Source organism: Mus musculus, chromosome 12 (genome assembly GCF_000001635.26).
Source record: "Mus musculus strain C57BL/6J chromosome 12, GRCm38.p6 C57BL/6J".
Classification (NCBI taxonomy): Eukaryota; Metazoa; Chordata; class Mammalia; order Rodentia; family Muridae; genus Mus; species Mus musculus.
Window position 1 is genome coordinate 117,524,254 of NC_000078.6, and position 22,750 is coordinate 117,547,003.

General features: G+C 43.3%; 1 protein-coding gene across 2 annotated transcripts in view; it reads left to right on the forward strand.

Moving 5' to 3' along the window:
• Nucleotides 1–22,750, forward strand: part of Rapgef5 (Rap guanine nucleotide exchange factor (GEF) 5) — a 243,212-nt gene that overhangs the window by 7,728 nt on the left and 212,734 nt on the right. Inside the window, exon 3 of one of the 2 annotated variants that reach the window (NM_175930.6) lies at nt 2,883–2,996. In NM_175930.6, coding sequence (NP_787126.3) covers nt 2,976–2,996 — 21 coding nt within the window. In that variant the 5' untranslated portion in view covers nt 2,883–2,975. Of the gene's footprint in view, nt 1–2,882; nt 2,997–9,674; nt 9,981–22,750 lie in introns of those variants that run through there. The other variant, NM_001373989.1, reaches the window with a different exon arrangement.

Below are 22,750 nucleotides of genomic sequence, written 5' to 3' on the forward strand. Positions count from 1 at the left end.
AAGTGTGTTTTATCAATTTGATGAGATAGTCCCTGTGGAAATTTTGGCCCCCACCGTTTCTGTACATTGGCAAGGTAAGAGCTGTTAGCATCGGGCACTCATACACATTCTTGTTTGACAGAGTGTTTTCATGGCGCTGTTGACTTTAGTCTTTAAAACCATCTGCACGTTGTCTTTTATTATCCTTACTTTATAGACAAGGAAACACACACAGGGAGGTGAAATGCCGGGCTAAGGTCAAAGACTTAATACATTACCCACATGAGCCTCCACCAGGGTATCTTTATTCCCTGGTTCAGAATTACTTTACCCCCCTCCCCCCACATACACACACACACAACTGGGTTTGGAACAGGAAGACAAAGTTCTTCCTGGGCAGCTGGCAGTAAAGAAGGCACTTCAGGAATAACCTGTCTGAAGGTTTTGGAGTTTGCCTAGAGCAGGAGCAAGTGAGGAAAGAAGGTTGGTAGTGATTCTAACTCCACAGTTTGCTTGGCAGGTTAAGCAGCCTCCCTGGGGCTCCCTGGAGATGACAGCAGAGTAACAGCTCCGTCCACACAGAGACCAGCTACAGCACTAACCGCACCACACTCTCTCTACACACATCTGTCTGACTTTCTCACAGCCTGACGGCATTAGTATTGCACAGAACAGGGCATAGAAGAGACACTGAGACAAAAGAGTTACCTAAGAAACTTACGGACAGACACATGGTTAGAGAGGAGAAACCCCTGGACTTGAGCGGAGGTCCATCCCATGCCACATTATCTCCCCCAGCTTTGTGTTATAGTTTCATGAAGGGAGCTGAGCAGTTGGTGATGCAGAGGAATGTATTAGCCTATTCCTATCCTCCTTCATTCTTCTTATCACAGATTTTAAACCTAAACCTTATAATGGTAGGTATTAATTATTTGGGGGTCAGTAACCCTTTACATTTTAAAAATTATATTGAACCCCAAAGAGGGTTTGTATTGCTTCTAGCTATGAATACTTACCATATTACAGTTTAAAATTGAGAATGAAAAAAATTTAGTTATTAATTTGTTTAATAAACAAATTATAAGATAACATACAAGTAGTGTATGGGGGAAACAACCATTGTTCTCTAAAACAAAATCAAATTTATCGAACGTAGTGACACTGTTTTTATTTTATTTATTTTTTTAATGCCTGGATGAACAGAGATAGCTTCCACCGCATATGTATGCATTCCCGTGTTCCATCTGTTGTGACACCGCATATCTATAGCCTCTAGGAAGCACCTCATGTACTCATGAGAGAATGAGAATAAGGGGCAGATGACATTTTAGTATAAAAAGGAAATTGTTGAGGGCTGAGAGCATAGCTCAAAGGTGTAGAACATTTGCCCTGGATTGTGTGAGGCCTGGGTTTACCCTCTAGCATTGCAAACGGAAAAAAGAAAAGGAGAAAAGGTTGCTGGGTTTTTCTCCTCCCTTCCTCTCTCCCTCCCTCCTTCTTTCCCTTTTCCCTCCCTCTCTCACTCCTTCCCTCCCTCCCCCTCCTTTCTTCCCTCTCTCTTACTTTCTCTCTTTCTTTCTTTCTTTCTTTCTGATGGGATGCTGTGTACCTGTCATTGCTTATATATGGGAGTCAGAGAAAATCTTGTAGCCAGTTCTCTCTCTCCATCAGTAGGTTCCTGGGATCAAGTTCAGATCATCAGGTTTGGAAGCAAGCATCTTTACTCACTGAGCTATGCCATCAGCCTGAAGACCCCACTCAGAACCTCTCAAAGTGTGGTGAACAACCACAGTGTTCTTAGACCACAAGGAGACTCCTGACCTATAGACATTTTCTGTGCACCAAGATTAGGGAATTACTGTATCTTTGGTGAGAAACAATGTCACTGGTCATCTGGTTCAACCCTCAAGCTGATAAACATAGTCCTGTGTGCCTGCTCTAATCTCCCCATTTGACAAAGACTGTGGCCATTCTTGGTTTCAGTAGCACTTTCATGGACAGAAAAGACTTTCTATGTGGAGATAAAGCTTTCTTTCTGTGGTGTTGCCTGGTCTTAACTCTATGCCAGGTGAATCGAATTTTCCTTTATCCTATTGACAGTATCTGAAAACCACTCCCTGGGCTATGTTGCTAGCACTCTCTTATTGTGCCTACTCTGCTTAGTTTTTCATAGGAAAAACCTCTTATATGTAGGGCTATAATATCCATAGTTCCAAGTATCTCCTAGGGATCCAGGAACGTATTCCCCACACATGAATGGCACCACTGTATGCATCTTCCTGCTTCTTGATGTTAATCATCTGTGGAAACTGACCAAAGCTAGGCACAGAATAAACCCCGAGCAAGCCTATCTTACAGACTCTTAGGAATTTTGTGTGACCTTAGTTGACTTACGAAGATCCTGATAAAAAGATATAAATTTGGGCCAGAGAACATTGGGAACAACAGGTCTTCAAGCACTTTATCTGGAAGAGACGGCAACATAGACCCGTTTCAATGTGTTAATAAGGGTTAGTTTTACATAAACTTTGTGATGTGGTAACAGTTCATTTGGTCAAGAATCCTACCTGGGTAGTCTTTTTTCACCACAGTGAAGAAACACTTGAACAAATCAACTCTAAGAAGGAAGGATTTGTTGTGAGTCATAATGACATGAATTCAGTAGACAGTTCCATTGTTTCTGGCTTTGGTGAGGCAGAATACTATAGTGAGAATCTCAAAAGTTAGAGAAGGCTAGCCTAATGGTGGCAGGGTCCAGGGAGGGGTGGGGGAAGGAGGATGACAGATGAAAGACAGGCAGACAGACAGCTGGAGGCTACCTCTGATTTGAGACTCTTTGTAAGAGCCCATGTAATATCCAACCTATCATTGGATCAACCCACTGATGAAATTATTTTCCTCAGGTTCCAGTCATTTCTCCATACTGTTGCTAGCTGGGAGCAAGACTTCAAAGCCACTTTTGATGGGAACACTTCCTATGCAAACCACGAGGGCAGATGACCACTGGTGACTGCCAGGTAAGCAGCTTATCCTGCAGGGAGATGCAGCCAGAACAGAAGTGCAGCAGGACGCTGTGAGATTTTATCAGGATGCTTGGTGCATAATTTGACATTTGAAAACAGCTTATTCTGGGATTTGCCATCTCATCTCTTCAGACCATGTAATTGCTGGTAACTGAAGCCATAGGAAATGAACTGAGAAGAAACAGGGCTACCGCACTATCACTAGCAGCTTTTTATTTTTCTGGAGCTGACAATCAAACCCCAGGCTTTGCATTTAAGTAAGTAAATGATCAACCTCTGAGCCACATTCTGAATCCATGGTTTATTAAGACAAGATTTCACTATATAGTGAGGCTGGCCTCACACTCACAATCCTCCTGCCTCAGCCTCTGGAGTGCAGAAGTTATAGAATGTACCACACCATGCCCAGGTTAGACTACTGTACTATTAAATTTGGGGAACCATGGGAGGTTAAGGCAGGAGGATTGAGGACTAGCTTGAGGCTAGCTTGGGCTACAGAGTTCAAGGCCATTCTGGGACACACACACACACACACACACACACACACACACACACACGTCTTATGCTTATTCCCTTTCCCTCCTAGCAGAAAGACAGGGCCACTGGGTGGTGCTTTGAAGTTTACAGTCTTACAGGCATTAACTCACTCAACCAGCAAAGAAAGTACACACAGAATGTACCAACACAGGAGCCATTTCTGTTAAACTCATCTTGGGGATTACTCTTTTAGTGTTTCATGCCTGGATCTCGCACCCTGTCTTGTTGGCTTCCCAGTGTTCAGCGTCTCCCTGTGCTAAGGCACTTTATATACTGATGCTAAAATCATCTTCCTTCCCTGCTGATCTGAACATGCCACCATCTGGAGTCCATTTATAGCCTCCAATCACCCTTGGGGGTAATGTATTTTCCCATAGCCTTAGCAAATCTCATTTGCCAAGACCTCTGTATTGCCTTCCTTAATTTAGGGCAGCAGCGTAGGTGAATGCCAGTGTGTCCAGGAGGAGAGACCCATCCCAGATGGGAACAATGAAGAAGGCTTTTCAGAGGAAGTGTTCTTTGGTGTGCAGAAGGATGCATAGATTTCCTTAGCTGGGGGGTAGGGGAGGGAGAGTAGGACAGGACTGGCCTAGATTTATTGCTGTCTGTTGGTTACATTAAGTCCTTCATTACTGTCTTGTCACGCTGGGCTTTTGATCATGCAGGATTTTTCTTCCCTGACTCTGAATGCCTAACTTAAGAAGTTCCCAGTGTGATAGCTATACAGTGTATGAAGAGGCACAGAGAGATTTTGTTTCAAGACCATCAGTACAAGGAGTAGAAGATGAACTCATATGGACACATATCCATCCTGGCACCTATCCCTATCAGGTGTTCTCTTTGACTGGAGCCACTGATGCAAATAGCACAAGGAAATGTTATCACCCCCTGGGGGGAGTATTTGCTTGAGGCATGGTTCGTGATATGCTATAAAAATAACAGGGCTGTACCACACAGGTTTGTCATGAGCAGTGTGAGGGCAGATAGTTCTATTTGTGATTCTTGAAAACCAAAATAAAGTAAGCCTAACATTTTAGATCTGAAACATGTTTCATTATTTTGCTACATTTCTCTCAATTGCATATTCATTCCATACAAATCACAAAAATAGCATGAGTATCAAGTACACACATGGTTCTCTCTGGCATTCTCGGTGAGGCAGTCTGGGAAATGAGTTTTGTGTGACATAATCTGTCTTCTGATCAGCTAGCTACTCAGCTCTGATCCTCAGAGAGGCCAGGCTCAGGTCTGTCTATTTTAGTCATTATATACTGGGATGTTGGCCGAGCTGAATAAAAAAGAGAAATTACGTGTTTATTTCTGAAAGCTGATACAACAATATAAAGGTATTTCAGTGAGGCACACTTCAGAGTTGGGTATGTAAGAGGGATTGTACTAGGAAGAGGGTACACCAACGTCCTGGCAGCTGTGACGGCCGAGGAGTCATGAGCCTGATGTGCATTGTGCCCAAGGACAAGCAGGTAGACAAGTAACAGTGAGACACAAAGGACGACCCGTGTATCCATGATGTTTTGGTATTTATGGTAATCATACAGGAGTATATAATTAAATGAAGAAAAGCCAGGGAATCACTATCCTGAATTTTATACAGCCAGGGATTCAGAGCCATCTGCGGAATGTTCTCTAAGGGCAACCTACCTGTGCACCTCCTGCCCCATCCAGCCATCATGACTTTGAATCTGACACAGCTCTCCAGTCTTCCTCATAAGCTCCCCAACCCCCATGCTCTCCTCTCATTATCTCGGTTTTCACTCCTGTGCCCTCTGACTTAGCCAGTATAGCTGCTGTATAAACTGAAGCCCACAGAACCTGCTTGCCCAACCTTCTGACTTCTCTAAATATGGTGCCAGTAAATTCTTGTTTGATTAGGTAATACATTCACAATGTATGTACACAAATGTACATATAAACACAATTATATGAAGAAAATATTCTACCTTTTCTTCCTTTTTGGCCAACTCCAATAACATTTTTCCCTTGGTGCTAGGGATTGGAGCTAGGGCTTTTCACTTACCAGGTAAGCACTGGGCTACTGTGTGTCCCTAGCCTTTGGCTTTTTGAGACAGAGTATAACAATATAATTCAGGCTGTCTTTGAATTTACACTCCTTCTATCTAATTGGCTGGCACTGAAGACATGACCCACCACACTAGGTAAAGACATTTTTATAGTTTCTTTATGCATAGACCTCCCTCCCCTCAAAGGAACATTTTCTCATTTTAATCACATTCTGTTTTGACCATGTGTTTGATCATCATAGTTACAAAATAAATACTCTATACTTAGGGATTAATACAATTTATTATTTTACCTCCCCATTCAGTGGTTGATGGTGCTCAGCTGGTAGCTCTTACTCAGGTTCCTCAAATTTGGTTGCCCTCAAATGCTGAAGACTAGCCTGGGCTGCACATCTCAAGTGGCTTATGGATAGTCGACATTTGATAATGCTGTTGAATGGGAATTCAGCTGCCAGAAACCTTCCACACTGGGTTTTTCTACATATCTACGATGGCCCCTTAAAACAAGGCAGTTGGCTTCTGAGTGAGCACATTCTACCAACAAGCGTTCTGAGATAGCAGGAAATGGAATCTGCCAGGCCAAATTAAGGGCTATTTACAGATCTAGTGAAATCATCCCCATGTAAACATTGGGACAAAGCCTTCCCAAGCCTGTTCAAATGCAAGGAAGTAGAGTCCCAGACCCAAGTCTTCAAGGTCCCATTATAGACTTTGGGCCATGGTCATCTTCCCAGAGTGTGGTCTGCAGCACTGTGAGAAGCCATTTTGTACCCTCTTTCCTGCCTCTTGTCTCATCTAACATCTCAGTCAGTTTTGCCCCACTCTTGCAGCAGTTCAGCCCTCATGACATTGCAGATAGTTCACTGTCAGGGTCATTTTCCAGCTCTCCAATTTCTCTTCACTACAAAAAGCCTGTCTAATTTGTGGCTTCTCACGACAGGCATTTCCACAAGTGTAGCCTTGATGATGCCATTTCCATTCGTAAAAAATCATCAGCTCTGGTTCCTTAGACTTCAGGCTGGCTAGTGGTCTTGTTAGAGTGCTGCGGGGTTTGTACATGCAGGACCCATAGTCTTTAAGCTTTCAATAATACAACGCCAGGATAATTTTACTTAAACCCAGGTGAAGCCTTATTTGAAAAACTGAGTTTGCATACATGAAAGCATTCACTTATTCAATGACTGTGGTCGACTGCTAAAATACTAAACAAAAGAAAAAAAATCTGCTCTCACAGGGTGTATTTCTAGTTTCAGAGAGGCAGCAAGAGACTAAGTCTGTACAGTATATAGAATGATTATGTAGAATGTTGGAAGGCAACAAGCTCTGTGAAAGGCTTGGGAAGGGCTGTGGTTTTATATCACACGGTCATAAAATGCTTCCTTGAAATGGTGACATTTGAATGTAAGAAATGGAATGGTCTGGGCGAGAGAAATCTCTAGGATGTGCCATATTGGATAGCCAGTGGCCATATGCTGCTGTCTAAATTTATATAATTTAAATTAAATAAAGTTAAAAACCTAGTTCTTCAGTCACACTTGCCACATTTCAAGTGCTCAGCAGCCACAAGTTTCAAAAGGCTGGAAAAAAAAATCCCTAGAATATTCCTTTCAGGATGCAAGCGCTGTAGCATAGCATTACAGAAGGGTGGTACTCCGGGCAAAAGGCAAGGAGAGGGTGCTGGGGTGGGCTTGTCTGAAAGGAGTGGTGTGAATTTTCTACTAACAGATTCCTGCTCTTTCTGATATATCGTGTGTGTGTGTGTGTGTGTGTGCAAATGCACGTGTGTAGGTGAATATCCTTATGTGTGTGCATGCATGTGGAGGCCAACCCTGGCTGCCAGTTCTCAGGTTCTTTTCATACTTGGATTTTTTTTTTTGTTGTTGTTGTTGTTTTTAAATATAGAGTCTCCTACTTGCCTGAGCTTACCCCTTTAGATAAGGCTAGCTGGCCATCAATTCCCCAGGGGTCTACCTGTCTTTACCTCTCCAGCCCTGGGATCAAAAGAGGTGACACTAATTATGCCCTGCTTCCTTATTCTTGTTTGCTTGTTTGTTTGGTTGGTTTTGAACATAGTTTCTTAGGATCTAACTTGGGTCCTTGGACTTGCAAGGCAATCAATCACCTTAGCAGACAAACTACCTTCCTGGTTCCCACCTGCTTACTTTTATGCTAAGTATGTGTGGCCTTTATTATTTATTACTTTAACCTAAATAGACTTTTCAAAAGTCCTTATTGATGTTGTGCCTTAGATACATGGCATGGCCGATTCTATAGACTCTATGGTGTAAGTTTCAAACTCCTAAATCTTATATTGAAAACTGTGAATCTGTGAATCTGTGAATCTAGGATTACAGTGCAAGCCTGTAATCCTAGCACTTGGAAGACAAAGAAGGGGTGCCAAAAGTTCAACGTGATCCTCGGCTACATACGGTGCTCAGGTCGGCCTGGGCTACAGGAGACTCAAAAAAAAAAAAAAAAACAAAAACAAAAACAAAAACAAAAACAAACAAAAAGCCAAAGGAAAAAAAGCTGCTTGAACATGTGTGAAGACCGAGAATGTCAACTAGGAGACAGAACATATGCGATCTCTTCTGTAGCGGAGTGAAGTCATAGATAATTCAAATGTTACTTCTCAGGGATGATATGACTGGCAGAAGGCCCCACAGATCAGAATGTTAACTAGGAGTGTCCTGGGAACTCCTTGGAACCAAGTACCAACCCCTTAGCTGGCACATTTTAACCTAAAAATCAAGAGACTGATGTTAGAGATACAGATGTAGAGTTTCATTCTTGGATAAATCTGCATCACAGACATTTGGAAACCATAACAGACTATAGAGCTCATTACTGACTCCTTCTCAATAAATGTACATAGGTTAAGGGGACAAAATGTAAGTCTTCTGCAGTAAGCGGACAACACAAATTCTATTTCCCCCGACTTCTTCATTATGACATCACCCTTCTCTAACAGGACATAGCCTCCAGGTCCAAAGGCTCCCTCTGGCCCTATGTGAGCCACCTAAGAGTTTGAAATCACAATTTCAAATCTCCTTGAAGGGCTCTAAGCTTTAAGACATTGTGTAAATTTCTTGGCCTGGCTTAGGTTGCTCTTCCCAGGAGGTTTTAGTATTTACATTCACTTGATAATTAGCAAGAGTTTAGGGACTACCTGATTTCCTCTTAGTATTTATCTACATCAGGCTGAATTTCCCTTTTCTTAAGGGCAAGATCTCCACTCTCCCTACTCGGCCACATTTCCCGTGTGCACTTGGCCAAACATCTGCTGTGTGAGATAGTAACCTTGTCAAGGATCCTTACTTGTCATTTTAAAGGTTTTTCAGATCTTTGGCGGTCATAGGTAAAGAGTGGGTCTCAGCGTCCTAGTGCTGAGGGGTTAAAGGCCTTGTTGAAGATTCACAACCCCTTGGAGTTGAAGGCCTTCCTGGAATGGTTTCCACTGAGCACTCCACAATTCCTACCTCCTGGAATTGTATAAGCAGTGATTCATGCTGCGCTAAGCCTTTACAGTTTACCAAGCACATTCACCAGACACAGAAGGCTTCCAGGGAGGTCAGGTTCCAACATGTCAACAGAGATTCATCTTCGGGCCACCAGACTTGCACCTATTTTACTAAGCACCCATCAAACCCAACTAGTTTTCTCCGCTCCCCCTTTTATGAGGAGCGCGCCTACCGACCACTGAGTGGGCAATGTTGTCCCAAGAAACCAATTCTGAACATTTTCTAGGATACCGACTGTGCTGTGGGGCTAGGCTAAGCGCCGGAGGGAGGAAGACCTCTGAGCCTTCTGGGTCGCAGTCCAGGCCACTCCTGGCTGGAGCAAAGGGACTTTTTAGACTCGGGGGAATGGGTCCGGGAGGAGGTTTTTGGGAATGGCGCACCTATGCAGGCTCAGAGCACTCGCCGCTCCAGGGCCCCTTCCGCGGGCGGTGGGAGTGTCTCAGCCGTCCGGAGGTGAGCGGCGGGGCGGGGCGGGGAGCACCTGGGCGGGGCCGGGGCGGTGCGCGGGGCCGAGGCTCCCAGCCGGGCGCGCGCCAATGGGCAGCGGCTGGCAGCGCGTCCCGCGCCTGAGCCGCAGTCGCGCCCTCTCGCTGCCTGGCGAAGGCGCGGAGGCGAGCGCGGAGGAGAGCAGCCGCGGGCGCCGCCGCAACCGTCAGGGCATCAGGATGGCGGTGGGCTCTGTCAAGATGCAGCCGCCTTGCGAGAGTCCGGCCCTGGCCTCGGCGGCCCCGGCCGATGGCCCTCTGCGCCGCAGCCCGAGCGCCCGGGAGCCGGAGCGCGAGCCGCCCGCCGCGTCTCTGCGGCCGCGCCTCAGGGACCTGCCTGCGCTGCTGCGGAGCGGGCTCACGCTGCGGAGGAAGCGGAGCGCCGCCGGCGCCCGGGTGAGTGGCCCGGGCGCGCACGTGGAGCCCTCGACTGCCCCGCGGGCCCGCCACGCCGTGGCTGGAAGTTGGGGAGGTGGCGGGACTCCGCTGGAGCGGGGCCTGGGACGTCGGGGTTAGGGGGCGCCCCTCGGGCTGCGACGGCCACCCTTCCCCCTAGATGCACCTGAGCGCACCCGGGCGCCGGGGCATCGCAGGAAGAAGGGCTGTTTGCTGCTTTCTGTGGGGAAGCTGCAGGTGTCCGGTGACTGAGTCAACCAGCCCCGTCTCACAGAAAGTCTTAGGCCTCCCGCAGGTCCTGTTTGCAGGTGGCCTGCGACGTGCGTGCTTGTTTTGGAAGACTCAGCAGTGTCTGGGCGTCGGGACTGCCCTGGCAGCCGCCACTGCTGAGGGGGAGACTTAGGAGTTGGAAGAGCTTGGGTGAGCTGCTAGCGCTGGGAGCACTCAGTACTCCGGGACGCCCCCTAGAGCGGGAGAGGGTCGGACCCCCGGGAATCTCAAATATCGACTTTCTGATGGTGTGTTCAGATATGACTTCCTGGTGAAGGAGCATTCCTTGTGTTGTAAGTGCATCTCACGACCTGAGCAGGCCAGACATGTTTTTTATGTTAAAAGGAGGGCCTGCTTGTCATCCTGGTGATCCTCAAGCCACTCAAGAAAGCCCCAGTAAGCTCTCACTGACTTCCTTCCTACTCAGCAGAGCTTGGGAATACCTTGGTACATCCTACTCATACTTTTTTTAAAAATTATTTTTTGATTATTATGTAGTATTTACTGAAAAATCGTAACAATGGTGTGATTTTTTTTTTTTTTGACTAGAAGTCTTAGTTATATGTCATGAAAGGAGACAGTAGTTGGAGACTCACAGCTCCTGTGATGTTATTGGCTTGCGGAAACCTAAGGGCTGAGGAAGCATTTGTTCTGTCGTGGCTTCCTATAGATGGGCAAGGATCTGAATTGCTACAGTTCTTGTTCTCCAGGCTGTGTTTTCCCTTTCCTAGGTATTTTCTTCTTCGGTGCTACCTTAAAGGATTGTTCTTAGGATTCTCTCATGCAATTAGATAATTTTTAAGTCAGCCACCAGGAAAGTTTTAGAATTGCCCACACAGTAATCATGGTTTTTTAATTCACGTTACATTCCGCTCACTGCCCCCCCACTTCCGGTCACCTCCTCCTACAACACTTCGCCCCTCTCCTTCTCTGAGTGGGTGGGCTCCCCTGGTTTTTTTCCCTACCCTGGCACATCAAGACTGCAGAGCTAGGCACGTCCTCTCCCACTGAGGCCAGACAAGGCAGTCCAGCTAGAAGAATATAGCCCACAGACTGGAAACACTTTTTGGGATAACCCCCTCTCCAGTTGTTTGGGACCCATGTGAAGACCAAGTTGCACATCTGTTCCATATGTGTAGGGAGGCCTAGGTCCAGCCTGTGTGTGTTCTCTGGCTGATGGTTCAGTCTCTTGAGAGCCTCAAGGATCCAGGCTAGTTGACTCTCTTGGTCTTCCTGTGGAGTTCCTAACCCCTTCGGGACCTCAGTCCTTTCCCCTACTCTTCCATAAGAATCCCTAACTCCATCCACTCCACACAGTAATCTTGATGTGTGGTGTATAGGATTGCTTACAAAGAAAGGCAGGAAGTGTGTCCTCAAGATAGGGTGGCTAAATAAACACAAGACCCAGAATTATAGACTTTGCAAGAATCTAGGAGAAAGTAGGTCAAATTGTGTTCCTATTATCCTTGACAGTTACTTTTCCACGGCACAGAATGCTGAAGACATGGGCAGCCGGGAAGTCTGTGACAGGAATTGTCCACAGATCCATCTGCAGCATTCATCTACACAGGGACTCTAGTTTCTTGCTGCCTGGGATGATGATGTTTGCCCTGTCAATATGCAGACTGGCCCTAACTTTCAAACTACTCTGTATATGGGCTCTTCAAACAAGCTACTTTACTAATTCTTCTTCAGTCACACTACATTGTATTAGTTCTTTAAGAGCTTAAATGCATGTCTCTCTTAAAAGATTGAGTGTCAAGTTTTTCACTGTTGGGAAACTCCCACTTTTATCAGTTTCTCCCTCCTTCTGCTTCAGGGGAGACTATTTTAGTTTGCTTTCTGTTGCTGTGATAAAACACCATAAACAAAAGCATGGGAAGAAAGGTTTATTTCATCTTATAGCTTACAGTTTATCAACTGTAAAAAAGTGAAACTTGGGGGAGGAACTCAAGACAGGAACCTGGAGTCAGGAACTGAAGCGGAGGCCATGGAGGAGTGTTGCTTACTGGATTGCTCACCATGGCTTCCTCAGCCTGCCCAGGGGTGTCACTATTGAGAGTAGGCAGCATCCACCCACATCAATCAGCAAATCAAGAAAATGCCCTACAGACTTGCCTACAGGCCATCTGATTGAGGTCTTTTCTCAGTTGAGAGTCCCAGATAACTATAGCTTGGTTGTCCTGTTGAAAAACACTAACTAGAGCAACTACTGTTGCGATTTTTGTAACCCTCATTGTCAAAGGGGTAGGAAGGAGTTTGAAAGAAGGGAAACAAAGTAAAATCATGTGCTCTGTGTCATGCAGCTTGAGACACTGTAACACAATACCCTAAACTTGATGGCCTGAAGAGATGTTTATTTTCTCACAGTTATGAAATCTGGCAAACCCAAGCTCTGTTCAGGCTAGTTTTGTTTCTGTACAGGGCATTGTCTGCCTTGCAGGGGCCCATTTTTCCTCTACCCATTCTTATGGCTTTTCTTCAGCAGGGTCAAAGACAATCTTGTCCTCTTTTTATAAAGCCACTAATCTTACCATGAGGCCCTCACCCTCACAACCAAATACAATCTAAATACTGCCAAAGATTTCCATCACAGTATTCCACACCCCCCCCCCAATTTCCATATGTCATCACAGTAAGGGTTTGAGCTTCAACTTAAGAATAGTATGGATGATGTAAATGTCCATAAGAAGGGGTTTGAGAGGAAGAGAGAAATAGTAAAATATATCCCAGGCTGATTGGCAGGTGATGAACATCTGATATTAACTGGGTAGTCCCCTTGATTGGGACACTGATATTAATGTAATGGCAGCATGACTCAGAGACTCAATGAAAACTGTGAGGCCGTACCTACGGATTTGAGCTGAGTGATCTCTGTTCATAGAAGTTCACTCGGCACAAAGCAGCTCTGAGTATTGCACTGTTGGTGAAGAGGTTGAATCATACCAAAATCTGACCTAGTAGTTCCTATGCTGTTGTCCATGTTGTCTGAGACTCCCACAGTTTGAGACCATCCAACATCAACTCAGCTCTCTATGGACTGTGTTGTTCAGCCCAGTACCTTACAGAGTGTCTCTTTCTGGGACAAGTTAACCTGTCATTTGGTTAATACAGCACACTTCCTTGGTTCCCTGGTTCCTCTGTTCTGTTGTTTCTAATGGTATTGAATTCACTGTGCATACTCATTGAGAAGACTGCACCTCCTTTGGACAAGAAAAGCAAAAGCTAAGGTTTGCATTGTAGGAAGACTTGCTACTTTTTACTACGGCTACATTTTGCTATGGAAACATTTTTAAACATCAATGGCAACACCAGGTATTCTGGAATCCCATTATACCAAATCTTGTTTCATTTGTGGTAAGGGATGGGATGGGGAGGGGGTTGTTTCTGGTATAATTTAAAGCAACCTCTGAGTTACTTCATAAAAATTGCATCTGACACCTCTGATAAGGACCTTACAGCCACCAGCACCCTCCTCTGTGCCAGCATGGTAGCTTATGGCTGTATCTAGAACACAAGTCTGTCAAAATTGCAAGCTTTGGCTACAGAGTGAGCTCTGCACTCCTATTTAAAATAAAACAAGTCAAACAAATAAACAAAACAAAGCACTTGTGACTTTTTCGTTCCTAAGACAGTTAACATTTCTTAGCACAGTTCCTACATGCAAATCCTCCTGAAGATGCCTGTCTAGCTGTTATTATTAGAATCAGAAACTAAGAGTGCCACATGTTGATTTTGATTCTTGAACTTTTAAGTCCGTTTTATTTTATAACAGACTCCACCCTCTTTTTTTTAATGATATTGATTTGCAAGACAAATTGGATCCTTAGTCCAGGACTCTGTCCTACTTTCTGGGTGTTAGTTAACCCATTCTTCCATCCCTATAACCTGACAATTCCATACGGAGGCTGGACTGGATTCAAAAGCACATACCGTTTTTGAGTAGTACTGTGCTAGGTGTCCCTGTCATTTTGTGGTGCTGATAGGTCAGGATTCTTCCGGAGTAGTGAGGACTGACTGATTGACGCAGATGATGTCACTTTCCCTTCTACCTTTCACCTGATGGTTTTAGTTTCTTAATTCCTGAAGTCATCTTCATTAGGGAGTGCAAATACATCGACAGTCTGAATACATCATTCCTGTTGCACCTATTATTTGGAACAGTGTTCGTAAGTGCATTCTACCAGGAATTATTTGGATTTTCCAGCATTCAGGCTGCATAGGAAAGAAGGGGGGAATCCTGTTTTCCCCATGTATCATTTTTCATAGTAATGCTTTAATTACTAACAGCCTTCATGAATAGCCAGAGTTGTTCTTTTCTTAAGATAACCACAGTTGTTCTTTTCTTAGTGTCATCAGGAATTAATGCATTTGTTCCAGTCTGTTGTGGCAAATTCTCTCTTGAGCGTGTGTCCTCTTCTCCCCCATACTTAGCATATGGTCTCAGTAGACTAGAAGCCTTTATACTTTCTGATTTATCATGTCCATTTTCGCCCTCACATTTGAAACTGCCCATCTGTCTAAGGATCACAAATCTTTTAAAAAATGTATTAGCAAAAATAGTTTATTTCTCGAATGTTTTGCTTCTTTTAGTGTCTATCTCTTTCCCCCCTTGGTCTTGGCCTTCTACCTTAATTTTTGAAATTCTTTAAAGATATTTCTAACCAGGCTATTTCCAAAATTGATGGTGTAGAATAGGTGTTGATGACCACTCCATCTTTCTCTATATGCTGTCAGATGCTGGGAGTGACATATTTTGGGTTTTACTACTGGCATGTTTCCTCTTAGACTCTGGGATGCTCTTCTTTATCTCAAAGTGCTTTATTTACAGTAGGTAGCTGATTCAGTTGTTCACAGTGGACAACAATGTCTGCTAGTGATGCTCAGCCATTGGCTTCATCATGGTTCTCTAGTGATGCTCAGCCATTAGCTTTCACAGTAGATGTTTGCCCATTGTCTTCTAGTGATGGACTTTTCACCATGGTCCTGTAGAGATGCTCTGCTTATTATGGTCCTTTAGTGATGCTCAGCCATTGACTTCATCATGGTCCTGTAGTGATGCTCAGCCATTGGCTTTCCCAACGGATGCTTCCCCATGGTCCTCTTGTGATGCTCAGTGACTGGCTTTCACAATGGAGTCTTCACCATAGTCCTATAGTTATGCTTAGCTTACTATAGTCCTCTAGAGATGCTCACCCTTTGACTTTCTCTTCAGGTGGGTGGCTTACTTTCCTTCTGTGACTCCTTTTACTTACTGCACTTCACTAGCTGGTGGCCCTGTGGCAGATGCAGAATAGAAGAACAAAAACTAGAAAGGACCACTGGTATCCACCCCACCTCCCATTTTAAATTGAGGGATCAGGTCAGCCTGGGACTCACTGTGTCTCACAGCTTGGTCTTGAACATGTAGCATCTTCCTACTTCAGCTTCCCAAATGCTGAGAGTGCAGGCATGAGCAATCTTACTGAGATGACATAAACAGAGTGACCCTTTTACTCTGTCCAAACTGGAACACCATGGGTGTGACTCAATATCCACCTCTGCCAGAAACTTGTCTCCACTATTGAGAAATATACGCTACTCCATACTACACCAGTATGTTCATTTAATACTTGTTTTAAACATATGCCTTATAAGCTGAAAACATGATTTGTTCTTTGTACTTATATTAAACTCAGAGACTCATGTATCATGTATATACCTATGGCAGAGACTTCATTCAGCTCTTGCAACAGGCTTGTAAATTAGATGTGGCTATGTGCATTCCATAGATGTGAAAACTGAAACACGGAGGTGGCTTGCCCAAGATCTCAGATTGTGTAGGTGGGAAAAGGGAGGGAAGTTTGAATCCAGGCAAGTCAGGCCCCATAGGACATAGTTTTGAGTAGACTGTCTAGCTCTCTAGTACAGAAAGTACAAAGGCTCTGTAAACTGCTATAGCTTCTGGGACTTGCTGGTAGCACCTTGCTACTCTGAGACTGCTCAACAAATTGGTACAAAGCCAGACTAACTTTTCTTTCAATTTAGCACAAACAGGCTCTCCCTGACCTATTTGGGTATGGGCCAGGGAAAGTGGGGGAAACATTACGGGTATGAGTGAATGGTAACTAATACTTGCCAGAATTAAAAATAGCTGTCAGAATGTTCTGAACAAAGAAGAAAAAAAAAATCACCAGCCTCACCTCCATAATAAAGGTCAACCTTGTGCCTCGTGCATTGGCCAGCTTACTTCTTTGTCTGTTCATGGTATCCTGTAAGAAAACCAAACCATTAATGGAGGCTTGTAGGCAAGGTGAGTCAGAGCAGACAAGAAGAAAATGTGATGAACTTCCCTGAGAACCATGACATCCTTGCATCTGCTTGCTGACAGATTGCTAGCTCGACCCAGTATTTTAAAACTCTGTTAACCATAGCTTCACATAAAGTTAAGTGTGGTCCCCATTATCCAAGGGACTCTGGTACTAGGACCTCTCATAGGTACCAATTGCTGATGCTCATCTCCCTTATATAAAATGGAACAGTGCTCGCACATAACCTACACACATAACTTTGTCATCTAGATTGCTTATGAGATCCAATATGATGCTAATGCTTTGCCAGTAGTTTTTTTGTTGTATTTTAGAAACTCATGTCAAGGAAGAAAAAAGTTTGTATGTGTGGGCCCTCCCATTCCCCAACTATTTTTAATTTGTGGTTGGTAATTTTGCAGAGGCCAGCCCCATGGAAACAAAGAATCAATTTTAACATTCTGTAGTAACAGCTTGTCATAGTGGTTCACATCTATAATCCCAGTGCTTGCCATGCTAAGACAGGAAGACTGCAGAGGCCTTCCTAGGCTACATAGCACCGGGCTAGCTTGAGCTACTGTGAGACCTCATCTCAGAAACAATAAGAACAAAACCCACCACTACCACATTAAAATCCTCTATGGTTGTCACTCCCAAAAGTACTTATTTGGGAAGGAAGGAAACTGTAGATTCGTTTATTCTATTTTAATTTTGTCATATTTTAGTACAAGAACAAAATGGCAAATTAACACTTTGTTTACTTCCTTTCTGTGTTTTCATGTTCCTCCATCTCCTGCAACAGACTTTGGTTGTGGAAAAACAAAGGTGTTTGTGAGGGTTTGGGTGAGAACGGTGCCATCTGCTCATAGGTTTGCATACTTGTTTCTATTTTGTGGAACCGTTTGGGAAGAAACAGTTGTGACCTTGTTGGAGGAGGTGTGTCACAGGGGTTAGGCTTTGAAGTTTCAGAAGACATTGGCCATTCCCAGTGTTCTCTCTCTGCCTCCTGCTTGTGGATCCAGATGTGAGCTCTCAGCTGTTCCTGCCACCGTGCCTTTGCACCACCATCATGGACTCTAATCCTCTGGGTTAGGTCTCTAAACACTCTTTCTTTGGTATGTCGCTTCCATTATGTTTTATCACTGTGATAGAAGAGGGGCTGAGACAGTGTGGTAGTACCACCATCCTGTCTTCTTGTAGGAGATAGACCCCCCAAATCCTGGAGCCTTGGTAAGGAGACACCGCAGTCCAAGATTTCTGAGTGCAGAGACAGTGTAGATAAAACACTAGGAACACTAGGGTTGAGGTTTTTCCTTCCTTGGCTAGGTGCTTATTCTAGGCAAATTACCTCTTATAAATGTCTTTATGAAACTGTAGGCACAAACATTTTTTACTTTTTTATGCAATGTCAAGTTGAATGTTTTTTTAAAAAATGTGATACTCTAACATAAAGTGACTATTTTAGGTGATGTCTAAGTTTTGGTAGCATAACAAAATTTCACACTTGCCTTGTCTCTTAAATTGAGTTGGCAGTAATTGGTATCTTGTGTAGCTAAAAATAGATGGAAAGGCAGGAACTAAGTCACTGGTAAAGGCTTGGAATATTTGTGATTTAGAAAAAAAAAACTTTTTCAATGTTGAATAACAACCCTTTACTGTGAATACTGGTAATTCTGTGGTAATATGAGATCTGGAAGCTTTTTGTAAGAATTTGTAAAATTTAATGTGAATAATCAAAGTTGATAACATGGCTTTTCATGAATATATGTGTAGCCAGTATTATTACGCTAAATCATTCATAAATGGGGATACACCGGCAAAGCTCACAAGTATGCTGTGGATTACAACCTCAATCCCCTTGAGGGGATGAGGCATGCTCACCTATGAGTAAATATGGGCCAGATAGGGTAAGAACTTTCTGTGACGAGGAGACAGCAGAGGTGAATGCGCCTGTGACTGACTCTAAAGCATCTTTCTCCGTGTTAACAGGGAAAGGCTTAAAAACCATAACACAAGGCAAATTAGATAGTAGCTGCATGGACTACTTCAAGCCTCAGTGAAAGTGTCAGCCATTTTCTTCCCAGCCCTCAGTGGTGATCCCCAGGAAGTGGGTGCTGATTTCCACAGTTTGAGTGGCCAGCCACCTCATCAGAATAGCTGTCATCTGGAAGGTGAAGTCTGGGGAGCCACGTTCCTGAAGTGTCCCTGTTCTTAGTTTTGTGTCACAGTATCCACGGGGAGATTTAGAAAGCAAGCAAGAGTCTCTTTCGGCCTATATGAAAAACAGAGAGAAGAAGGAAAGCAAATTTCTTATAGTCCAGAATTTGTGTAATAATAATAATAACAAGCTTGAGACTTAAGAAACTTGGAGATGTTTGCATGTACCTGTAGCCCCCACTGCTGGTGAGGGGGAAGCCAGGGAATGAATTGTTTGAATGTAGGAGCTGCAGTTGGAGGTGGTCTGGCCAATATGGCAAGACTCAGGTCTCTTTAAAAATAAATAAGGCAGGAAAAAAAAATACATATTAGGAAATCAGAAGTATGGTCATAAACTCACTGAACCACTTAAAATAAAAATAATTGAGGATATATAAATAAAATGCCTTAAAGAAATTCAACTTTGCCATGTTTACTTTTTAATACAGTATGATTATCTAGTGAAAGTCTCTTTTAGGATAAGATGAATTCTAGGTATTTAGAAATCAAAAGAGCCTCTGGGGGAATCCCGGTGGCTTGTAGCTGCAGAGGCAGGAGTATCAGGAGTACAAGGGTATCCTCAGCTACAGGGAGAGCCTGGGCCACATGAGATGCTATCTTTAAAAACTAAAAGCACAGTGGGGAAACTGCATAGGCACCTAAGCGTGCCAGACCCTGGCTTGAAAAGTCTTTTCCTAACTTTTAGACAGCAGTGCCATGGCTTATAATTGCGTTATCTGTTATCTTCCCTTCCTCTAAACATCATATGTATGTTATCATTCAGTTGTGAACAAATATTTTGTTAACTTTTTTTTGTAATCATGTGCTAAAATGCTTTATCAGTTTTTTGATTGGAAATTGTTCACATCTGCAACAAAAGCTTCAGGGAGCCCCGCAAGGTGCTAGCGGTGATGACCGTAGATTCTGTTATTTAACAAACCCTCATGTACCATCTCACAAAGTAGAGTTGTTTGAAGAAATTTAAGAACAGTTACTCGATTCTGTAACAGTGTCCAAGACAAAATGCTGTATTGCACAGAGAGAAGCTAAATAAATTGCCCAAGATTATTCAGAAAGTATAGGAGTCAAAATTGCAGCGGGAAGTCGGGCTCCATGGGCTGCAGACAACCTGCAGGCTTTCTGCGTACTCTTTCTACGTGATGCATTTCTTAGCTAATCTCTCTCTTGTTTCTATTTTACCACTGTATCCTGGCATCAATATGACTGTTTCAAGGAGCACTGTTGCTTCCAGTCATTATTAAAGCTGCACCGTGTTATAAAATCACAAAATAAAAAATTATAACAAGGCATGTTTTCATTGAAAAAAAAAAACCCTGCTTAGTTTGTAAAAATATCAGTATATTTACGGCATTAAAATGGTACATGAAACTAAAAAAGAAAAATGTGTATTTGTATAAGTATGAAATATGTAATATTAGGACTCCATTAATAGTTCTTTTTAAAATGATTTACTTATTTTTTGCTTTATGTGGATTGGTGTTCTGCCTGCATGTGTATCTGTGTGAGGGCATCACATCCCTGGGAGCTGGAGTTACAGATATTTGTGAGCTGTCTTACGGGTGTGAGAATTGAACCTGGGTCCTCTGGAGGAGTGGCCAGTGCTCTTCACTGCTGAGCCATCTCTCAAGCTCCACCATTAACAATTTTTATGAGCATTGAATGCTGATACTTGCTTAGATAATGATTTAAACCTCCAGGGGGAATAAATTGAAATTTTCTTATAACAACTAACAATAATTCACGTTAAAAGTAAAGAAATAAAATTCTAATAAGGGGAAATTAAAAACATGTGTGTAACTCAGTGTGGTGCTGCATGCCTTTAATCCCAGCATTCGGGAGGTAGAGGCAGGAGGATCTCTGTGAATTCGAGGCCACCCTGTTCTACAAAGTGAGTCCAGGAGAGCCTGGACTGTTACACAGAGTAACCCTATCTCAAAAACAAAAACAACAAAAATAAACAAAAATGTGTGTATACATGTTTGTGTGTGGATAATATAAAGCTAAATAATTATTGGCTTCCTCACAGTTTGGTTTGTTGTTTTGTTTGTTTTTTTAAAGAAATTAAGTATAATTTAAAAGTTAATGTCTCTCTTCTAGGCACCGTAAAACTCATCGGACAGGAGATTTAGACTTGTCCTTGTGTCCGTCCGTGTAATTTGTGTAGTCAAGTCTGCAGGTCTTTCAGGAAGTGACTTGGGATCCTTCCTGTGTTTATCGGTTCTGGCTCCTTGCTTCTGACATGCCTTTCATTGTGCTCTGTCTATATTGTCTGTAGAGAAAACAGAATTCAGGATTTCCAGTGAGCACATCAGGCCTTTAGTCAAACTCGAAGTCCTGAGAAGAGGGCTTTTCCATCGAAGCACTTTTCTTCCTGTACCCTTTCCTAACTGGTTTAGCAACTTAAGCACTGGCCCCATTGGTCATTTTGTTTGGTTGAACACGACCTTGTCAAATCATTTACCTGAAGCTGTTATGAGGTGTAGTGCAAATACTTGTGGTTGCCCAATACATATGGCTTCCGTGCTGATTGTAAATTTGTTTTTCTCTTGTGTTGCTATTGGAGGAAGTGGATGGCTTATCACTTCCAGATATTTACACTAACGAACAAATACTGCAAGTAGTTTGCTCATCTCTGGACTCATGTGTAGGTATGGGATTACGTACACAAATTTACGCGTTGAAGAAGAAGCTGTGTGACGAAGCTTTTAGAAACTCAGAGGAACATGGTTTCTATTTCCTTTATCAAAATACAACTTGTCTGTGGGATAGCAGGGAACATAGTTTCTACAAATTTGTCACTTAGCATCCTTGTGACCTTAGGTCAAATGACTTGAGTTTCTGTTTTTAGAGGCATACCTATGTCCTGTAAGGCAGTGAATGATAGGGAATTCATTTTTTTTTTCTAACTTTTTGCTTCTCTTCTGATTAAAGTTGGAATTTGTACATGGAGATGCCAACTCCACCTGCAGAGCCTTTGGGCACATTTCAGACAAATAGAAAAAGGAGTGTTTAGTATTCGCCTCCTCTGTCATGGAGGGTGGGAAGATAGACACTGGAGAAGGAACACCTGAGAATGAAAGGGTAAAGTCACTGTCTTAGGGTTTATACCATGATAAAGACTACGAGCAAAAACAATCTGGGAAGGCACGGATTCATTTCGGCTTGTAACTAGCACACAGGTCTTGTTCCGTCACTGAAGGAAGTCAGCACAGAAACTCATGCAGGGCAGGAACCCGGAGATAGGGACTGAAGCAGAAGCCGTGGAGGAGCACTGCTTACTGGCTTGCTCCTTGTGGCTTACTCAGCCTGCTCTCTTATAGAATCCAGGACCACAGGGATAGCACCACCCACAGTGAGTTGGCCCCTCCTACAGCAATCATTCATCAAGAGAATAAAAAAAAAATGGCCTATAGACTTGCCCACAGGCCGATTTCATGGAGGCATTTTTCTCTATTAATATTTCCTTTTCACAGATATGTCTAGGTTTGTGTCAAAAACCAACTAGCACAGTCAACCTCTTGTCAACTTGATATATAAACACATCAGCTATTAAACTATTACCTTCCCTTTATTGTTCACCCACAGGATTGCATATTAATATCATAACATAACTTTCAAAGTGTATAGCATAACATTTTCAATACTTAAAAGTTCAAAGTTTTTTTTTTTTAAAAACATGTAACATTTCTATAAAAGTTTAGACTCTTCCTGTTAACTATGGGCTTTTATAAAATTAAAATTAAGTTTAGTACTTCTTTATTCCAAGAGAGAATAACCAGGAAACAGTCATGATTGAATCAAAGCAAAACTCAAATTTCAACAGTATAAATAAAGCTCAGTGTCAGACTTCTATGACCAACTCACAAATCTCTGGGCTCCAAAGGGCTTTGACAACTCCACGTCTGGCTGTGCCAACCATGGCACATATAGCTTGTCCCATAGACTTAGACCAGTTAAACTGCACAGCTGTTGCTGCCCTTGGTGGCCTTACCAGGA